Genomic DNA, 21,622 nt, shown 5'->3' with positions numbered 1-21,622 from the left:
AAGGCTGATAAGAGCATCTGCACAACCGCTTACATCGCTGTAGTGCACTAAACAGGTGTACGTCTAGGTTTTCAGTAAGCCGCTCACCCTTTTTTCCAGTGGCATGATTATGTTGGCTAGGAAAGTGAAGAATTCCCCACAAACCTGTACTGTTTAACCAAGCATGCATAGACTTCTGTCTCTTGCCGCCAAATGGCGAACTAAAGCGTGTAATCATTTTGACAGCTGGACAGTTTCAATTAAGTGTTATTTATGGAGACTTGAGGAACACAAGACACACACTGGAGAAACAGAGGGATTCTAAACATACTGAAAGCCAATCATAACAGATTCAGGCAGAACGGGCCATTCTTGCAGCTGACTGGAGCACATGAAATTGATTAGTTAATGAACCGCCATACACTGGGTGAATATGACTTCACCATCATGGTAAGATCAAGATGGATAAAACAGGATAAAACAGACCACCTCTTAGAACAAAATATCCCTGGGATGGAAACATGCCACAAATACTTAAATTTTACGAGAACTTCACTTAAACTTGAATCACCAAACTCTGACAAACTGTGCTTGGGTCGTGACCATAACCGTCAAACCACCATCCTGTGATTCATAGTGTGGATTCATTTAAAAACACAAATGCTCATTTTGGTATTTTGCCCCCTGCTAATAAATGAAAGAGCTTGCGGTTGTTTTGTTGGGCTCCACCTTCGTGAGCACGCGACCCTGAAACCAGAAGGCTGTCTGTCTAACTGACAGCTCTCATACATTCAAAGTATCTTCCAGAGACATAGGTTTGTCTTTAACAAAACTCCAGAAGCTTTACCCAAAACATAAAAACACACAGAAATTACTGAATGCTCCTTGGATCTTCACTTTATGTAAATTATTCACCTTTCCAGACAGTTGAGAAGACAATGGAGGCTGGATCAGCTTTAAAACACCTAGGCTGTGTCCAAATACGGGCGCTGTAGCAGTTGCACTGCTGCACTGACCAAAAGGTCACAACACAAAGAGCAACTTCATACCTAGCAGAAGCTCAAGGTTGTCCACAATTTGTTTTTCTCATCTTTTTGAATCTGACATCTTTCCAGCTTCACTACCCTCAAGGAATAGCAAAGTTTCGAATGGGTTTACACTTTCCATCAGATGCAGTAGGTCATCTGGATATTGTTCTCCTACTGTACAGAGATTGTTCTCATTGTACATAATGTTTCTTGCATACTGTTCAGCAGGGAATACATATGTACACATATTCAGACGAAGGGCTAGACTTACCTCTTGACCCTCCTGTTATTTCATAATACAGTATTGAAACTCCTTTTACTGTAATTTATGAAAACCAAAGCTCTTGTTTTTCCATAAGATGTGATTTACAGCGATGTCCGATCATTTCTTGTTAGTGTAGAACGTTCGGGTCTGAGGGCCTGTGGGTTTAATGGACTATGACCAGAGAGCACATAAAGAGCCAAAGTAACCTCCTGTTTACCTCTAACCAAATCATTCACTTGGCCATTGAGGTTGGATCTGGGATTGCAACCATGCTATTACCTTACAACATGCAAAAAAAAACAAATACAAAATAAAAAATAGGAAATTATATAAAGTACCCCTGCTGATGCGTGTCAAGGTCAATAAGTCTTCGTTAGATCAGGTTGTTAAATGTCATGTGGTGACATCCCCAAAACTGATACTGATATTTGTAAATGTCAAGGTATAGGAAAAGTATGATATTCATTTTAACTTGATGGTTATACCACATGAATAAAAATATTCAAATTTAAACTTCTTGAAAAATGGTACAAAAGTTTTTGAAAAAATTTGATACCAACATTTACATTACATTACATTTAGTCATTTAGCAGACGCTTTTATCAAAAACATAAACATAAAGAGTACAAAGAAGCTGAAACATTTAAGTTAGATTAAGAAAGAAAGAAAGAAAGAAGAAAGAAAGAAAGAAAGAAAGAAAGAAAAAAAAAAATATAATATAATTGAATTTCTGGGGCAAAATTCTCTGTTAACAAGTGTAACTTTTTAAAAGAAATCAACCATAAACACCTCATCAATCCATAAACAGTTTTACAGTTTTTGTAAAATATCCACAAATAGCTCTATTTACTGTTTTACAGTTGTAATGAATGCAATGAATGTTTTTGTAAAATATCCACAAAAAGCTCTATTGACTGCAATTGTAACCAGCCTCTGCTTAGGGTCATCTATTCATATGGATTTAGTTTGGCATAGAAGGGTATCGGGCAGCATCTATTTTCCAATAAAAACACTCCTTTATGTGGCTGTTGTAATACAAGCAAGACAAGACTCCAAAAGCAGGACGCTTCCTCTCTGGAGTGTTAGAACATGCCTGTAACGGTTCTTGAAGATACAAATAGACTTTGTAAGCAGGTATGCGAGCAGAGGTGTCGCTACTTTGTGGCCTCGGCAGAATCAAACATTTGTAGCCAAAAACATCAGCTCAGAAAGAACATGAGACCACATCCGTCTCAAACAGCTACGTTATGTTGTGTCAGTCGATTACTTTTTACAGCGCACAGTATTCCACACAAAATCAGCAGGTCCTCTGAGAAGGCGTGATTCGGACCATGACTTCAGCGCCGTTGATTGTAGGAACTCCCATCGAGGTGATTTACGGATGTTTATTTTCCTACACAATGAGAGGCTGTGAGAGAGGCAGAAGCCATCTGGAGTGGTCCTCGGATGGGTATTAATTCAATCTGCCCTGTTAGCGAAATGTTATGGCTTTAACTCATGCATCAGAGGCTCAGCCATGCATGTTCCAGTGTTCTGGCTGAGAGGCAAAGTCATCTGTCCAATGAAGACTTAAATGCATTTAAAAATATCCACTACTTTCCTCAATTCAAACCTCACAACACATCTAAAATAATTCACCAACAAAGGGAAGTGGCACAACATATCGAAGATTTCACACCATCTGTCTCAAACTATTTATAGGTGCTGCTATGTTTCATAGAATTGGTTATATTAGGGAATATCATCCTAAGCAAAAAGTCAAACATAATTTTGTTATTGGCTCAGCCATTTATAGACTCAGAGTATATATATAAACTTGGAAAGTTGATCAGACTTGACCATTATATACCTAAAGCCAGAAGAGTGGCATTTTGGAAGAATTTGTTGGATTGCTAGTCCTTTCAACTAGAAAAATAACTTACAAGATTCCTACACATGCAGCCAAATTTTATGTTATTCCACAGTGATGGGAGATTCATTTTCCATTGCAAAATATCCTAATTTGTGTGTCTGGTCTTTTTTTTTGGATGGCGTTTTTGGAGGATTGTGCATTGGGTTGTTTGTCTTGGTTCATTTTAGAAAAATCGGGAGTGTTCTTAATATTTAACCCATTTAGGCCCATGGGCAATTAAAGTTGTTTGTAAAATCTTTCTATGGAAGCTAATATAAAAAATCTATCCAGACTTTTTAAGGTTTCTATGGGAGTTCCTATATAAAGCCTAATGTTGTTTTGCATTCTAAAAGATATTTTTTTGAGGGAAAATATGGGTATTAATGGGTTAAATATTCTGTAGGTTTATTAATATAACTGAACAAGCTCTAATATCTCACTAATATGTCAATAATTTAACTAACAGAAAAAAAAGACACCCTTCAGTTACCGTCTTTTAGATGATGTTCACCACATGGCCCTCTACCATGCAATGAGGTGCCAGCTGCCTTGCACATGGGCCAAAAGCAGTTCGACACCACAAGTCACTATACCATTGGAGTATTAAGCCATCATCCTCATCATCTTCACATTGAACTTATTATCATCCCAACACCACATTATGCTCCATTTGGTATCAACCATACTCGCAACAGGGAGTATTAAATAAAGATGATTACAATAATGAGAGCCGTAATTGCAGGTGCAGTTTCTTCCATGTCATTAGCAAAGCTCCGTGTTCAACACTGACCCATGATGAGTCTAATGAGAAACGTGAAATAACAGAAGTTTTTAGAGGCTCACCTCTCCCCTGGAACATATAGTCAATTGGCTGTGAAAGGCATAAAATTGCCCATTGCTTGTCGACGGAAACCAGCATGATTCTAAGTAAGAAAAGGTTAATGTGCTTCAAGGGGATTTCATCTTGAAGTTGAGATCTGGAGTTATGAGCGAGCAGAAAAACATAAAATTGTCAGCGTCCAAGAAAAAACCTGGAACGGGGTTAGGGAGCCGGCGGCTGTCAGAGTAGATTGCAGACCCTGGTAACAGAGACGTATGAAGCTTTGCTTACAAAAGCAATCCGGTACATTTGAAAAGCCCAGAAACACAGGAAAGTCTTGACACATCCGCATGGCTCTCGAAAGAACACATTTGTACTGAATTATCAGTGACTGCTTAACTAGCAAACATGACCCAACTCATTAGGGATGTGAAAAAAGATGTAGCCTATGAGATGAAGAAACCATGTGGCGCATGGTAAACTCACAACTCTATGGAAAATCATGTGGCAGGCACACAGTATTTGGACCAGAGGACTGGGTTCGGATGAACATATGGGAGTTATTTGTTGGGTTAATGATGCATTAGTATGAAAATGTGACTGAAGGCAAAGTCCTAATTATATGATATAGTAACTACAGTGTTCAAACACCCAGGGACTTTTGGGAGTGTAAGTGGCATAGACCAACACATTCACTAAGCAATTCATCAAGGGAAAGGCATGTTTGGCTCTTCAGCCGGGCTTATTTTTACTAAAGACGGCAGAAGAATTGGATTTGTAATTACTTGATAGACTGAATAGGAGTGCAGCTTCCACTGCTTTGCTAAACTAAGATGTTCAATATTTATACTACAATAAATGCAATCAAAACCTGTGTTCTCACTCCTCCCTCTTGTTTCAAAAATCAGTCAGTAAATGACAATTGGAAAGTTGAGCTGAATATCTTTTGAAGAAGTTTACCAACTGTAACACAACAACCTTAGATAAATAAATACAATTTTAAGATATTTTTTTAATATATTATTCAATGTACATTTTTTTATACAAATACCATGAATTATCTCTATATTTATAAATATCATTTACATTGTTTAAGGAGTTGCACTATATGGAATTTTTTGTATAGCCTGAACAAACCTTGACTTTTTATAAAATTAGTTCTGTTAATTTAGAAACAGTCATGAGGGTCTGTGAATGTAATCTCTATGATATAATGTTTCAGCATGTTGGTTACACCACATAATACTTCAAACTGCTGACTTTATACACCTAAAAACATTAGAATAATTTATAATTCAGACAATAAAATAAAAAAACATCACAGCACAAAAGGTGTTGATGTCTGGTTACTAAAGGAGTAAAAGAATACATCAGCAGGAGTTGTGATCGTACTGCTTATGTTTTAATACGAGCAGTTTTAATTATGTTTTAATAAGAGCTATTGCTCTGTAGCTCCTTTTTTTAAGCCCACTGCACAAAACCATACACAATTATACCTGTCCCAAGTGTCCAAAACCTTAGTGGTCATGTAAGGTGCTAAAATAGGGTGAGCCCTTAAAGAGAGCCACCTGCAGAAGAGCAGACACAATTATACCTGTCCCAGTTATTGCCCTTGCCCTCAATACATTTTAGGTGCTCTCAAATGAGTTAAAAGAACAATTTTTGACATAACTTCTTTGCAAAAGGATGCACCCTGTGGAGTTTTGCATGAAACAGAATTGAATTGCCAAATTGATCACTTCTGAGCCTTTTGAATCTTAGAGTTGTACACTATTTAGCATCACCTTGGGTGCATTAAGTGAAGACTGTGTAACACTATTAAAAAAAAAAAAAAAATAATTATACTATCCTCCTACATGTAAAGAAATTGCATTACCAAAAAAGAGCTTTCATCGACTTGTAGAATATTAAACTACCTGGTGCATCTCTTTGTTGGACCATTCAGCTAGCTAATGGGCAAAACAGCAAGTGAGAAGACGCTAACATTGGTATGTCATCATACTCAATTTACTGTACTCTGTGGATATAATTCCACCTTGGTAGATTTATTAGCAAAGAAAAACACATGATGCAAATAGACTCTACTGGGATTTAACATTTTGTTAGACACAGAGACATGTTGATTAGAGAATGTTTAAAGAATTATGAGAAGACAGTGTTAAGGTGACTGCACGCATATGGAAATGAAATTACATCAGGCGGCCTGCAAAAAGCAATGCATTTTTTACAGTCTGGTTTAAATTAAATGGTATTACAGCTTTTATTCAGGCAGCACACTATTAATACATATTTTACCTGCCAACAAGACGTGCTAATCTGACTACTTGTAGTTCTATTGTTTCTCTGTCTTAAAGTCATGATGAAATGGCATTTGCAACCCATTTTACTTCCGTAAGGGTGGGGTTCATTTTATTGTTCAAATCTTAAAAGTGAACTTTCCAAACCAGAATGATGTCAAACATGCAGTTAATCTTAGAGAACATCTTAAATATAATTATTTTCTATTTATTACCTTAGCACAGGGGTTCCCAAACTTTTTTGTCAGCCAAACTCCTTAGATGTAAAATACTTACTTGTTAATATTAAAGTTAATATTAAAATAATTTAATGACACATTTGCACATTCATGGTTCTCTGATGTCAGTTAATAGTCACATTAAATCAAATATTTTTTTTGTTTTACTTTTATTTGGACTTCAAAGTGGATTTAAAGGGATACTCCACCCCAAAATGAAAATTTTGTCATTAATCAGTTACCCCCATGTCATTCCAAACCCGTAAAAGCTTCGTTACAAAATGGCGCTACCCGTGATGCAGAGAGACACAGAGGAGCAAATTTTTTAAAATTAAATTCAGATTGAACCTTCTTTGCGTACAAAAAGTTATCTCGTCGCTTCATAAAATTCAGATTGAACCACTGATGGCAGATGGACTATTTTGACGATGTCTTTCATACTTTTCTGGACCTTGAAAGTGCATTTTACTTGCCAGTCTATGGCACAGCCACAAGCCTCCCCGTTTTCATCCAAAATATCTTAAATTGTGTTCGAAGATGAACGAAGCTTTTACGGTTTTGGAACAACAAGGGGGTAAGTGATTAATGACAAAATTTTCATTTTGGGGTGGAGTATCCCTTTAAACCTCTTTTTAGTTGTGATATTGTCTCTGTCCCAAACAATCCATGTTTTGACTCTAAACATACAAATAAAGATTATTGTATATTGTACTGTAAAATAAAATAAAAATTATATAATAAATATAGTATTTTACATTAGTATTTTATGTGAGTTCCAATACTAATGTTTATGTCAAATTCTTCACTTTCAAACATTCACACTCATTAGATTTTATTTTGGAAAAACTGGATAAATTCTGAAAAAAAAAAAATGTTGGAAATTATGTGAATGTGAAAAGAAAGCAAACCTAGCATTCCCAAATCCACTCTGAGATACTGAAAACACTGGATCATAAGCTGCTAGTATGTGCGCTGAACATAGTGCTGCGTTTCATTGAAATATGCTTTGCATCAAACAATATTCACAGCCTTTAATTGATAATCACACTAAGTTGCATTGCAATCATCATTCAGCCCCATTTTTTTTTTTGTCCATTCAATATATTTAATTATTAGCATTTCATCAACAGATGAACCCCCAGGATTTTGCATTTGGGAAACCTGCCTCAACAGGACTATATTTCAAGGCTGTATAACTGCAACTGTAATTTTTACAGATTATACACAGATAAAATTAACAAACATCCCATAAAGACTATAAAAACAATCAGAAACACATCAAATAATCACATCAAGCAGAAAGATTATGAAAACATATTACAAAGACAGTAAATGTTTTCTTTTGGAATAGCTTGCAGGGTCAAGGGTCAATTATGATTTCATATTGATTGTAAACCCAGTGCTTCATACTTAATAGCGTCCAGTGTTTCTACAGTCTCTTTACCCACCAAAAATGGTGGTTACTAATATGATCTTACAGTACGTTCCACATTCTGCCTTCTGTTCAATTTTTCCAGCCATTGCCATGACTGTACCTTGGCATTCTGGCTGCTTTTTGTCTGACTAACTGTGCTCACCCTGTGATTGTGGTATGAATTAACATTTCAATTGGTCCATGTCGTGGGGGGAAATTCTTCAAAAGATTTATATACGTGGAATGGCAAAGGTAAAATAACCCAGATAAAACACCTACTTAACCCATTCTTGTGCGGTAAATGTGACTTCCTGTACGGCAAAAAGTAATGTACAATATCTTTATGGTAAAAAGGGGTGAAGAATCACTTAATAAACCAAAGTACAGTATTTCTTTAACATGACAATTAAAACACAATCATTATCCAGAACCAAATTCCGATTTTTATGGCAAAGCCAGTGACAAGGTAATCCGTACGTCTGGCTAGCACCAGACGGAAATGTGATCTGTCTTGGCGTAGTGCTTATTTAGATAAGACATGTGGAGCTGGTTATAGGGTCTGAGACAGAGTAACGCTGCAGTAATGCTCTTCTCTACAGACTGTCAGTGATAGCCGGCTCTGGCCGAGAACCGCTGCACATGAATGCTGTGACCTTTCAGATCCACCGTTGCCGCCTTAGAACAACAGCTGCCCAATCAAAGAAATAGATGTGACTGCTAAAGCAACGTATGGCCAATTATATCAAGCAGCTATAAAAGATCCAAACAAAAACCACAAGAAAAACGAATGCACAATAAACTCAGTAGCGTCACTTCCATCAAACAGCATTAGTTGCAATTAAAAAAAAAAAAACAACAAAAATACCAAACAAAACAACAACAGCTAGATATACCAGACCAAACTGGAAACATAATAGCTGTTCTTTGTGTCACCTTTCAAAGCTTTTTCCTTCTAGGATTATAAATTTCATGGGACAGTGCCATGTACCACAGTCGTCATAATTTTTTTTCCCAGTACATGCAATCCTGTATCTGTGACCAATGTCTAGAAATCAAAACAACAGATCAAGAGGGCGCTGAGATTGTTAACTGAATGACTCAAAAGGCTTGTGGTACATGTGATACATTCGCTGACACTGTTTCTATTCAGATCATTCCATATAGGAATATTAAACCGATTGTGTCATTTATAGAGAGATGTCGTACCGTACATCTCTCTGGGCTGTGCTCGTTTTATTGTGTGCTGCAGAGCATTTGTGGCTGTGGTGTTCGTGGTTTCGGATTTGCTCTAATTGCTGCTATATTGCAGTAATCTCAAGTTGCCCAATGCTTTTTCCTTCAGGCCTGTGAAGAAACTGCTGCTGTTTTTGCAATGAATTTTACAGCTTCATAACCATATATTCTCATTACATTACACAACATTACTCAGTATTATTAAAGCAAAAAAAACTGGAAGTGCACATATAAAAGTACATCTTAGTGCACATATAAAAGTACATTTTCCTGGAAAATTGGGTCTGAGAAATCCTGAAACATCCTTTATCCGAAAAAGAGTGGAAAAACAAGTGGGAATAAACCTGTGTCTTTTATGTGGAAAGTTGTCTACATTTGCAGCATTGTGCAGCTTAAGTCAACAACTCCACCTTAACGTGTCCCTTCTTTTTGTTTTCCTAGGTGAAAAAAGTGGCTGCGTGTAGCTAGTATCAACGAATGTGGTAGCAAGGCTATCTCTGAGGGAAAGGAATTTATGTTGTGTGTTGCTGTGTTATATGCCTGGGCTACTGAAGAGGAAAGTGCTGTCTGCTTTAAGGTTTCATATGGGGATGCTCTTTGTGATTACAAAAGCTTGAACTAAAACACCCCTATGTGAGAACATCTGTGCTCAGGTCTGAGTGGGAAATAAAGCTTTCTCAATAACCATAATTATACCTAATTTAAAAATATATATTTTATCATAAAAATGTTTTTATCCTGAGCTCAATTTGAGGTGCCACTAAAGGCTAATGTATCAAATCAATACAGTGGAGTAAACCTGGGGCTACTTCAGTTTTCAGCAAGTATTTTGTATTTTGATAGTCCACTTTAGACATTCTACTAGCTAGTAACTCTGCAACTACATGTCAACTAATTCTCATTCATTTGCAAGTATGTGTCTACTAACTCTCAGACTGTTAGGTTTAGGGTTAGTAGAATAAGTTGATATATACTTGAAGTTTCTTATAGTCAGTGTGTTGTGGACCCATCGAAATAAAGTGTTAGAAGATATTAAGCAGACAGTCTTACTCTAATGACATGCTGCAAAGTTACAGGACTATCAAAATAAAGTGTTACCAGTATTTTATATAAAACAATAAAAATAGTATTTTTATTTATTTGTTTGTCAATCTACCAATTAAAAATGTACATTTTGTAAGATTTAGACCCATGGAATAATTGTTTATGATTAACATATAATGTATAATCTTCGTGTCCTGTCTTGAGTCAGAGAGTAAATAAATAAAGACATTTAAACTCAAAGCAATATCTCAAGCCATGCCTATTTGTTTATTTGGTAACCTCGAAATAAGCGGAAAATCTCCAGATTTATATGACCTGACCTAAATAAGGCTGACATTATGCCATTATTTATTTTTTTCACAATTTTTACCAGAGGGGAAATACTTAAGGTGATTTTCGTCAATTTATGTTTTCTTGAAGTTGTTGTTTTTATACTTTTCACTGTATGTTCTAACACGCATTAAAAAGCGCCTGTTTGTGCTTTTCTGCTTTAAACCAGACGCTCCTAGTTAATTGTCGGTGCTGAGCCGAGTCTGACCAACGCAACTTTAAAATGTTATCCGTGAAATAAGCAGGTTACACTCGAGAAGTCCACTGGAGATGATCCAGTCCCGCTAGCAGCCAGACGCACAGTAGCTGAATGGACACGAGCCCGCCAGACTCATTGGGAAAGACGAGATTCGCGCTGTATTCATGTTCCGGGGTGTCAAACCCTCTAGCGTTGGGTTGATATAGTGGAGAGCCGCCTGGCTGAGCGCAGTGCTGTTGAATATGAGCAGATGGTATGGAAGACACTGAAATTCTATCTAACATGAAAACTATCAAATAACACTACAACTACATAATTAGACAACTTTTACAATAGTTGCTATTGCTGTTTAAGTTTAATTTTTATTGAAATTATGACTGTTTATTTAAATAATATTTTATTTTATTTAAATAAACTTTGCTCATTGGTCATATTTTATTTATTTACTGAAAACATTTTAAAACAAATTATAATTAAACTATATCCAAAATTATCCGAATTAGCCATATAAGGATTTTTAAATCAGGAGAATCATTTCAAATAACTCATTCGTTGACAGGGGCATTATAAAAGTATAAGGACATTTCCTGGACAGACTTTGGAGTTCCACTGGCACATGGCAGTTAATGAAAGCTGCGATGAACACGGCAGTCTATAGTACGTTTGATCAGCTGCGCTTTGAAGAGAGCGGACAGAACGTGGAGAAAACCAGCAGAAGCTATTTAGAGGTGATTGAAGGACAACATTCAGATTTACTGACCAGCCACAAAGTGATGGGTGGCACTGAAGCTCTCAAACACAGGAGAAATGGGTATGTATGTGACAAATAAAATGACTGTGCATGAAACATTGTAATTGTGACTGAATGTGATCCACTATTAGTTACTTTAAATGGACCCAGCCTTTTTTTACATCTACCACCCCTCATAAGTAAATATTCGTGAACAGTGTTGATTTATACTTTTAATATCGCAAGTATTAAAAATGTCACTGTTATCTCTGTTGTTAATGTAATATAACAAACCAGTTTTATTCAGCTAGAATGATGAAGATTATTGAATATTGGCAGCAAGTGGTGGTTTGATGTAGGTAGGGTACGTGGTTCTTTCTCCTTTAATCTATAGGAAAGAAGTGCAATGTAGCCTAATACATCAACACTGGATGTGAGATATTGTTTATTCTTATTTAAAGGATACTGATATGACAGCGATGTGAACCTCAAACCCATACAGTATAAGTAAAGTCACTGGGTTATGTATTTTGACCAGTCAGAACATCATATGTGGAGAGATACAGCAGGGATGTTACTTGGGCCACAGTGACATCTGCTGATTGTATTGGTGCTGGATATCCACATCTTCTAATTGGACATCAACTCTTTTCTTTTAAATGGTTCATTAATTTAAGCTGCATTGGCCTGCACTTTGTTTACAGTATCTTTGGTCGCTCATGTAAAATGAATTGTTTATACACTGACAATGCAATCATTTGTGTTAATATAGTGCGGTGGTAGTGGTAAGGATGCTTTGTTGACAGTTTTTCCAAACTAATGCTTCAGCTATCATTTTCAGCTAGTTTTGCATGAAGGATTACAAAGAATTATTATAGAATCAGCAAAGTAACTGAGAGGGGGAAAGGATTTGTTATGCGACATCTTGCAGTAAAGATGACTAATGACATATATTCCATTAAATCATCTGTTGAAATATCAGGACAGATGGCTACAGATAACTATGTTGTTCTTTGAAGAAATTAACAATTGTAATTTAGTTTATAATTAATTATATGCAACATAGACATTAACATCTGGAATATAAAATTACAACTTTGCCTCTCTGTGTTGTTTTACTTGATCAGTGGAGGGAAGGTGCGACACAAACGCCAGGCCCTGCAGGATATGGCTCGACCACTGAAGCAGTGGCTCTATAAGCACAGGGACAACCCTTACCCCACCAAGACTGAGAAGATACTGCTGGCTCTGGGCTCCCACATGACCCTGGTTCAGGTGAGGTCAAAACAAACACTGACACTGAATGAGACTGATATTTCATCAGATCAGACTGGGGTGGTTTTGAGGGAGTACCTGGATGGATTTGGAGCATTTATATTAAGACATAAAAACATGGATTTACAGAATGTAGAGGTGATGAAAAAAAGCTTATTAGTCCTATCATGACATGTTTAACAAACAACTTGCACAGCAATGTAAAATGGCATTTAAGCTACTGGTGGGTCACAACCCAAAAATGGGTAGCAAGTCTGTTCTGATTTAAAAACAATGCTAATGCAAAAATACATGGCAACTAGATTAATAATTTAATAATAATAATAATAGTAAAAGATAGTTTTCAAAAAGATCATGAAACATTTCCTGTAATTTTATTTAAGGATTTTGTTTAGATTGCTCCACAGAATTTTAACTGGATTTCAAAGACACTGACTTGGCTAATATAAAAATACCAAATTCTTCCCTATTGTTGTTTGCTTCTGTGTTTTTGGGTCCTTGTTGTGTTGCATGAACCATCCTCTTTCAAGTTTTAGATAACAGACAGATGTGCTGAAGCTCGTCTGTATAATTTCTTGGTACAACTTGGAATTTATTAATCCTTCTGATTGTAAACTTTCCAGGCCCAGAGACATCAAAACAGCCCCCACAATATCATATTCCCAGCATCATTTTTCACAACTGGGATGAGTTTTAGATGTTGGAATGTTTAAACTTTTAGCTGTGTAGAACTAGACAAAAAAATTCAACCTTTATCTTATCAGGCACCATACCTTTTTTGGAGATGGTTTAGAGGTTTCCTCTCGTCTTTAGTGTTTTCCTAATGGTAAACTACCAAGTACACTGATAGTCTGCTGAAGCCCGCTCACAGGAGTAACAATCATGTTGAATTCCTTCCATTTGTAAACTATCGTCCTGATTATAAATGGACGGAGGGCAAAGTCTGGAAATTCTTATGCAACCCTTCCAGTCTTATGAACTTCAACAGGTCTCTTTCTGAGGTCTACTGAAATCTCTTTTGATTGAGTTACTGTATATTACACATAAACATGATCTTCTCATGAAGAGTGGGGCACTAATGTGTTTTTGATACTGCAGAGCAGGTCAATCTAAACGCATTGAAATATCTGACTGTAGTATCATTCAGGGTCACATACTTTTTCCATTGATGATTTTAAATGTTTAAATTTTTGGTCCAATAAATTGATGGCGCTGCAGACTGGTGCATGTGTTATTTGTTAAATAAGTCTGTATTTAATATCATGACATAGATGGAAAATCTGATATCATTTAGAATCCATTTAAGCAGAAATCCAGATCATTTTGACATGATCCTTGCCTTTTTTTATTTTATTTTTTTAGGAATTGCACGTGAAGCCGATCAGGGAAGGCAGGTTTATGTGACAAAACATTACAATAACCAAACGATATCAAAACATTAAAAAAAAAAAATCAGCCTTTTGCCACCATCAAGACAGATACACATATTTCAAGATTTAAACGTTTATATTTCCTTTCATTTATTTAATTTCAAGATTACATTTTACCATGTGAAAATAAATGATAAATCCTGACAAAAAAAGTCAATGTCACCATTTCCAAACACATTTTATTTACAGGGTAACTACATGCAATACATTTCTGCAATGGGAGCAGGCCATGTGGGTTCTTGAATAATATAAAAGGGAGGAAAACAAAGCAATGCATATAACTCACCTTGCTGGTTTATGTATCACATGTAATTTCTGCTGCAGACACATCTGTAAATTCATCTGTTAATTTACTGTATGAATGCATCATTGATGTAATGGGTAACAAGTTTGTGACCCCTTCTATCTAGTGTCAGGAGTCATATTGATAGGGCAGAAATGTTCCATCGTAAAACACAGCCAGATTATGTATGTTATGAATATAAATGGTATGCATTTATATGTGAATATGATAAATATTATATAAATAAAAAGTACAAATCTAACTGTCAAATCTTCAAACTGCAGACAAAAACCAACCACAACAGCCTGCCTCTGAGGAGTTATATAGGGATGAAAAACAGCTAGCATGACTGAAAACAAATAGACCATGTACTGCATCTTTTTTTTTTTTTTTACTGCAACAAAGATAAGCCAAAACATGTTCCTGATTTAACAATGATGTGTTTGTATTTTTCAGGTCTCCAACTGGTTTGCAAATGCGAGGCGTAGGCTCAAGAACACAGTTCGACAGCCTGACTTGAGCTGGGCCCTACGTATAAAGCTGTACAACAAATATGTGCAAGGCAATGCTGAGAGACTCAGCATTAGCAGTGATGACACAACATCAGATGGTACGGATTAAGGGCATTTACCTTTTCTGGCCTGCAAAGACAAAATGTATTAATTGTGCCAACACTAAAACCATGAAAATGATTTTCTATCTTTTTGTGTTCCACAGATGGGGAGAATCCTTTACAGATTCAGGCCAGCGAATCAGACTATAAGAGACCTACGCACAAAAGCGATATTCAGGACAGCAGAGGCAAAGGTGTGGGGCGAAGCACAGACCCCTCAGTTTGTGATGATTATGTGTCTCCACCAAAATACAAGAACAGCTTGCTAAACCGCTATCTAAATGATTCCCTTCGGCATGTAATGGCCTCCGAAAAAGTTATGGACTCTCGGAAGAGGAACCACTCTGGATCGTTTAGCTCCAACGAGTATGAGGATGATTTTCTCTCACCATCATCAGAAGCTGAGGCAAACTTCACCTACCGTACAGGTAAGAGCTGCCACAACCTTTCAAGTTTCAAAAATGTAATAAATAAAGAGGATATTGTCAAGAAAACTTCAAACATTTTGATGCTTGTCGCTGTGCATTTCATCAGAGGTCTTCAAAACAGCGTTGTTTTAGAAAATATTAGATTAATGAAACCCAGTGAATTGTAATTTCTGAATTCATCTTTGCAAACCTGCATGACTTTCAAAAGAAAATTTATATTCACACTTCTCTTTTTATGCACCATATAATTAGGCTCATGCTGTATACTTAGGGCTGTTTCCTAGACAAAGCTATTTTATGACTTCAGGGGACTTTGAATACACTACAGATATATGACAAGTTTCATGGAACTTACATGGTGTTTTTTTCAAGCATAACAATCCCTGATCAACATTCAGCTAAACTTCTTTTTGTGTTCTGCGAAAACAACAAAACCACACAGGTTTTGAACAGCGTAGCTTGCTCTGACGAGCTTGTCAAACTAGTGAACAAAAAAAATGGAGACAAACACAACGAAAGATTTCCTGAATCCAAGTAGAATTAATAATTAAACTGAATGTAAAGCTGTGGTTTCATATGTGAGTGGAACGTTCCTGGACTCATAGGTTATAGGAACACCTGCTGATGCCTCATGAAAGAAAATGCTTTAGTGTTGCCAAAGGAGTTGAGTCTAATTCATCATTAACATAATTCCACCTCAACATTTCAAAATGTTCTACTTTTCTGTTTATTTTGCTCCTGTGCCCTTTTGGAGTGGTCTCATTTTGGGAAAATTAAGGAATGCTCTGCTTTTTTTAAATTTTTTTATTATGAAGTATGAGTCCATAAAAACATGCAGGTGTTTGTGATGAAAGCAAGCAATGGAACGATGCAATCTATAACAATTTTATCCGCAGTTATGTGCTACTACAGATAATACATATTTTTACAACATTTGAGACATTCAATTTACGTTTTATGTGGTTGTAATTTACTCAGTTTGGCCTGTTCAGAAGAACTGTCTCTCTTTGCTTCATTGTCCATTTGTGATTTTTGCAAAAACATGACAAGGACATTAATATTGACAGTAAAATACATAGAGCAACATCTCATTTAAAGACATTTAAGAATGTTTCATGAAGAAGAGATATTAAGGAAAATGACCAAGCTGTGTTTTTCCATACATTGACCAGCAGCCGCCACAGATTTAAATATATATATATAATCAGTGGTGGCTGCTATAATTAATGAAATAATTATTATTATAATAATAATAAATTAATTATAAAATAAGAATAAAGAACCATAATAGTACTCATACAATATTTTCAACTATTATAAGTCTTCTACCACATAACTTTGCATGAGGAACAGACTGAAATTGATTATTTATAAAAATGAAATGTATATTTCATTATTATTCACAAAAAAAAAATTCAGCCTTTTTCTCATGCTGTGTGACAATCCTGCCTGACATTTTCTTTTGTATTTTTAAAAAAATACAGTTTATTAATTTGGTAGTAGTTCACTCAAACCCATTGTAAAAAGAGAGAATGTCAGGATATGAAAAAAACAGCTGGCAGCTGTTAAATTTTTCTTGCTTGTAGATTTGTTCCATTGTGATGTCGTCATTGCCATCAAAAAGATGATTAGCTGTAAATATTTTCTTCATTGATTTTGCCTGTTGTGGTTACAACGAATCAGCCAATGCTGAAATGTCATTGTTTAACTGAAGCGTGCCTGTGACCTCGAGACACACCTTAGATGAAAAACCACTTGTTTTCCACAAAAATATCATAAAACAAAAAGGTCAATATTTTCACATAATAATCCCATTCTGTAGTTCAGAATGGATCATATGCTCAGCTGCTGATAGCTGTGAGAATGGTGCTCAAAAGCTTGTGATAGAATTTTAAAGGAGACGAGGGAACATTTACAAGTCTTTTGAAAGTGACGTGACATTCAGCCAAGTATGGTGACCCATACTCAGAATTCGTGCTCTGCATTTAACCCATCCGAAGTGCACACACACAGAGCAGTGAACACACACACACACTGTGAACACACACCCGGAGCAGTGGGCAGCCATTTTTTATGCTGCGGGGCCCGGGGAGCAGTTGGGGGTTCGATGCCTTGCTCAAGGGCACCTAAGTCATGGTATTGAAGGTGGAGAGAGAACTGTACATGCACTCCCCCCACCCACAATTCCTGCCGGCCCGAGACTCGAACTCACAACCCTTCGATTGGGAGTCCGACTCTCTAACCATTAGGCCACGACTTCCCGACTTCACGACTTTTGGCCACTGTGAGTCATACAGAGGTATCAGTGAATTCAGTAAAATATGTTGAAGCATTTTTTTATTGTGTGGAAATTAGCAATATCAGGCTTGTTTATGTCTTTTAAGCTGGAGTTGCAGTGAGAGATTTTAGTTGGAATTGCATTTTGTTTCAAATGTTAAAGTCAAATTAAAAGAATATGTGAGTGTCATTACTTTCTTAATGCATGTTCCTGGTCTTATTATGAATGGTTTGTGGTGTATTAGCTCTGTAATCTTTAATTAAAATGTAATGAAACACAAAATGTGCAAAGGACAAAGGTTTTCCATTTTCAGCACATTGTTGTCTTGTAAGCGTCAGAGCAAAACAGTGACTCAGGCAGGCATTCATTCAGGCTTTTGCATTTAATCCAGGCTACTTTTTTTCTCTCTCATTGAATATTCTGTTTTACTTGAAAATATATCACATTACAGAAGTAAAATGAGCTGTGAACAGCTATTTATGGTGACTTTTAATGTTAGTTTGTTGAATTTTCCAGAATAAAACCACCATGTGGCACACAGATTTCCTCGCCACATAACCTAAATATTTTGCAATTTAAGATGATTGTTTTTTTTTTTTTTTTTTTTTTTTTGGCCCAGTTAAAATTAAAACACATTTGTTAAGAAACACAGCCCAGTTTTATCTCTCTATTTTCTAGATTTGTTTTATATGATCTCTGTTTATAGCTAATTTGATTTTGCTTAATAGAGCCCTCCTGTCTTTATCCAGAGGAATTGGTGTATTTTACAGGTTAAGTCGATCTAAAGCATCTGTGGACAATAGAAATGAAGTTAAAAAGATGAGAGACATTCAGTAGCACTAAGGAACCAGAGCCAAATGATTTATTAATGGTTTATAGTAGTTCTTGGCACAAATACTGTTTAAGAAATCCGAGTTGGAGATGTTTTAGGCAAAGAATATTGAAAATAGCATTTTGTGTGCTCATGCCTGTCGTCCAATTTTCCCCCTCATAGCTCCCATAAGAGAGATTTTTCTTTACTGATCTCAATGCTTTCAGCAGAAAAGAGAAGCAGCTTTAGTATTATAAACCGATTTATGAAGATACCGAATAAAGGACGTTATTTAAACCCATTCCAAAAGATGACTTTGAAAATAAATTTATAATGTCAGTAAATGTTTAATGGATGGACCTCAATTTGTTTGAGCTGTCCTCCCTCATCTAACCAAACATGATGTTTCCTGTCATTTATTTCACACTGCCGGCAATATCAAATAGTGTGTAAGTGTTCATCTTCCAAATGGTTGTGAAGACAGCATATGAACTTATATGATATAGTTTAACTGCAAAGAAAATGTTGAATGCTAGTAATTGCTTTGTCAATATTCTGTCGTCATTTACTCACTCTTTTTTTTCCTTTTTTTTTCATGTTTCACAAAAGGAGAAATTTTGAAGAATGTAGGTTACCGATCATTCTGTTTCAATTGCAAACAAAGGGAATTGAGCTTTCAAGTTTCAGAAAGTTTGTGTGATAAATATCAATCATGCCCTATATTCCACATCTTTTGAAGCTTTATCTGAGGAACAAATCGAATTTAATCTGGTTCACAAAACTGATTCATTCACAAATCAGACATCATATGCCTTAGAATAAGGACTAATTCTCACTATTAACTTGTTTATTAGCATGCATATTAATAATATATTGGCTGTTTATTAGTACATATTAATGCCTTATTCTGCAAGACCATATTTTAAATCCTGTAATCCTACCCAATACCTAAACTTAATGACTACCTTACTTACTATTAATAAGCAGCAAACAAGTAGTTAATAGTTAGTTATTTTTGAGAATTGGTTCCCAAACTCAAGTGTGACTGCACAAGTTGTATGAACTACTTTTATGCTGCTTTTACATTCTTTTTGGAGCTTAAAAAATTTAAATCTCCTGTGATTGCTTGGACAAAATGTCTCCTTTTGTATTCCACAGAAGAAAGAAAGTCACATGGGTTTGGGATGACATGAGAGTTAGTAAATTATGATAAAGTTTTCATGTTGGGTAGACTGTTCCTTTAACGCAGCGCCATGACCATTTAAGTAGTCATTAGTCAAAAGAAAAGGTGTAATAATTTAAAAAATGCAAATAAGTTGCAGAGTAGTGGAACAAAGTGTCTGTTTCTGACACAGAGCAGATATGCTTTTTCCATCTCGTGAGCGCAGGGGAAGCATAATTGCATTTGTTTTGGCTGGAGCGCATGAATGTGGCTGTAGGAACAGCCTGCAGAGCTACACTTAAATCTCCCTGAGCTCAACAAACACCCACTTACTCACCCATGTACACACATGCACATGTGAAAACATGTTTACTCATCGCTTCCATCAATATGAGGAGAGAGTAGCTCAGGGATATTTCATTAGCAGCATAAATGATGTGCCAGCTTTTGGCCAAGTAGCTTATGTGGCTATATTCTAAAATACAGTTTGAATATCCAGTTTATAACTCATTTCACCAAACTGTATTTTCAGTGACGTTGGACTGTGGCACATGCCAAAGCGAGAGGTAAGAAGAATGCTGTTGCCTAATGAATCATAAGGTTTTTAAGTACTTCTAAAAACTCCTCATTAACCATTTCCTCTCCATTTTGGCAACAGCGGTGCTCGCAAAGGTGGCGGAGGAGGAAATAACGAGACCTACTGGAAAGAGCTCCATGCTGCCATGGCCCTGACCAACCTGGCCCAAGGGAAGGAGAGCTCAACGCTGGGAACCACCAGCTGTATCATCCAGAAGTCTTCCCATATAGCAGAGATTAAGACTGTCAAAGTGCCCATACAACCCCGACATTAGTGGCTAACAGACTGGACAGCGGTCTGTTACTAGGTCATAATTGCTAAAAGACTACCTGAACACTTGAGTATGTACTACATGCAATACTTTTGTTGAAAATGATCCACAACAGCCTTTTCTAGGAGGAAAAATACATGTTGACTGACCAACGTGCCTATTTTTTTTTTCTTTTTTTTAGTGAAGAAAGTTTGAAGTATGGATGATCACTACAACTAAACACAGAAGCACAAAAATTCTCGTACTGATTTAGCCTGTAATCATTTCTGAAATACAATTTTTGTCAGTGGCTAAAATGTAATATATTCATATATATATTCAATTTTTCTAAGTTATGTTAATTTTATTTTTAATTGACACAGGATTATTGTCATCCTATGGCAATGGCATATACATGTGGATTCTTGTGTTTAAGTATGGCATATAGAGGAAGTTTCTTTTTCTTTCTTTTTTTTTAATATTCTATCTATGAGTGAAAAAACTTTTTGGAAACAAACCTTTTGGTTTGTTATTGGATAGCTTTTAAGTTGATTTGGGCCATTGCATTGTCAGATGAGAGCTAATAAAGTTTTTTAAATAGAATACAGTTGTGCTTTGATGAAATTTGCTCCTTTCATTCCCTCAAAGTAAAAAAAAATAGAAAGACGTAACTGTGAGATAAAACTTAAATAAGAAATACAGTCACATTAAGGGATATGTAAGCACACTGTGTTATATAAAGTTACAATTATCAGAAGTGAACTTGTGATTGCATGATATGAAATAACATCTACAAGTAATAAAGTTGCACTTGTAAGATAAATGGTAAAGTCACAATTGCATATAAAGGCACAGTTACAAGAAACAAAGATTGTAGTTTTAAAAAATAATGCGAGAAACAAAATCACAACTTCAAGGTATAAAATCACTCCTGAGAGATGAAGTGCTATATTAGTATTATTTCTATACTGTTACAGTTTATATTAATATTTTGAGTTAACTTATTCTTGGTCCTTCAGTTTTAATTTTAATTTTAAAGTTTTAGTTTTTGTCATTTTATATATATT

At 35.9% G+C, this 21,622-nt stretch overlaps 1 protein-coding gene across 1 annotated transcript; it reads left to right on the top strand.

The window, feature by feature from the left end:
* The first annotated feature begins 11,230 nt into the window (after nucleotides 1-11,230).
* Nucleotides 11,231-21,266, top strand: mkxb (mohawk homeobox b). Its single transcript, XM_042717802.1, has 6 exons — nucleotides 11,231-11,529; nucleotides 12,576-12,723; nucleotides 14,893-15,046; nucleotides 15,154-15,477; nucleotides 20,261-20,294; nucleotides 20,387-21,266. The coding sequence occupies exons 1-6, from the start codon at nucleotides 11,345-11,347 to the stop codon at nucleotides 20,577-20,579; spliced, it is 1,038 nt and encodes a 345-aa protein (XP_042573736.1). The 5' UTR covers nucleotides 11,231-11,344; the 3' UTR covers nucleotides 20,580-21,266.
* The last annotated feature ends 356 nt before the right edge of the window (nucleotides 21,267-21,622 follow it).

The sequence above is a fragment of the Cyprinus carpio genome, chromosome B2, assembly GCF_018340385.1.
Source record: "Cyprinus carpio isolate SPL01 chromosome B2, ASM1834038v1, whole genome shotgun sequence".
NCBI lineage: Eukaryota > Metazoa > Chordata > Actinopteri > Cypriniformes > Cyprinidae > Cyprinus > Cyprinus carpio.
Note: the sequence above shows the minus strand (reverse complement) of the source record. Positions and strands in the feature narration are given on the sequence as shown.

Coding starts and splice junctions, on each gene's coding strand:
- mkxb (XM_042717802.1), top strand. CDS start 11,345: ATGAAAGCTGCGATGAACACGGCAGTCTATAGTACGTTTGATCAGCTG. Junction 11,530..12,575: donor CTCAAACACAGGAGAAATGG/GTATGTATGTGA, acceptor TTACTTGATCAG/TGGAGGGAAGGTGCGACACA. Junction 20,295..20,386: donor GGCACATGCCAAAGCGAGAG/GTAAGAAGAATG, acceptor TTTTGGCAACAG/CGGTGCTCGCAAAGGTGGCG.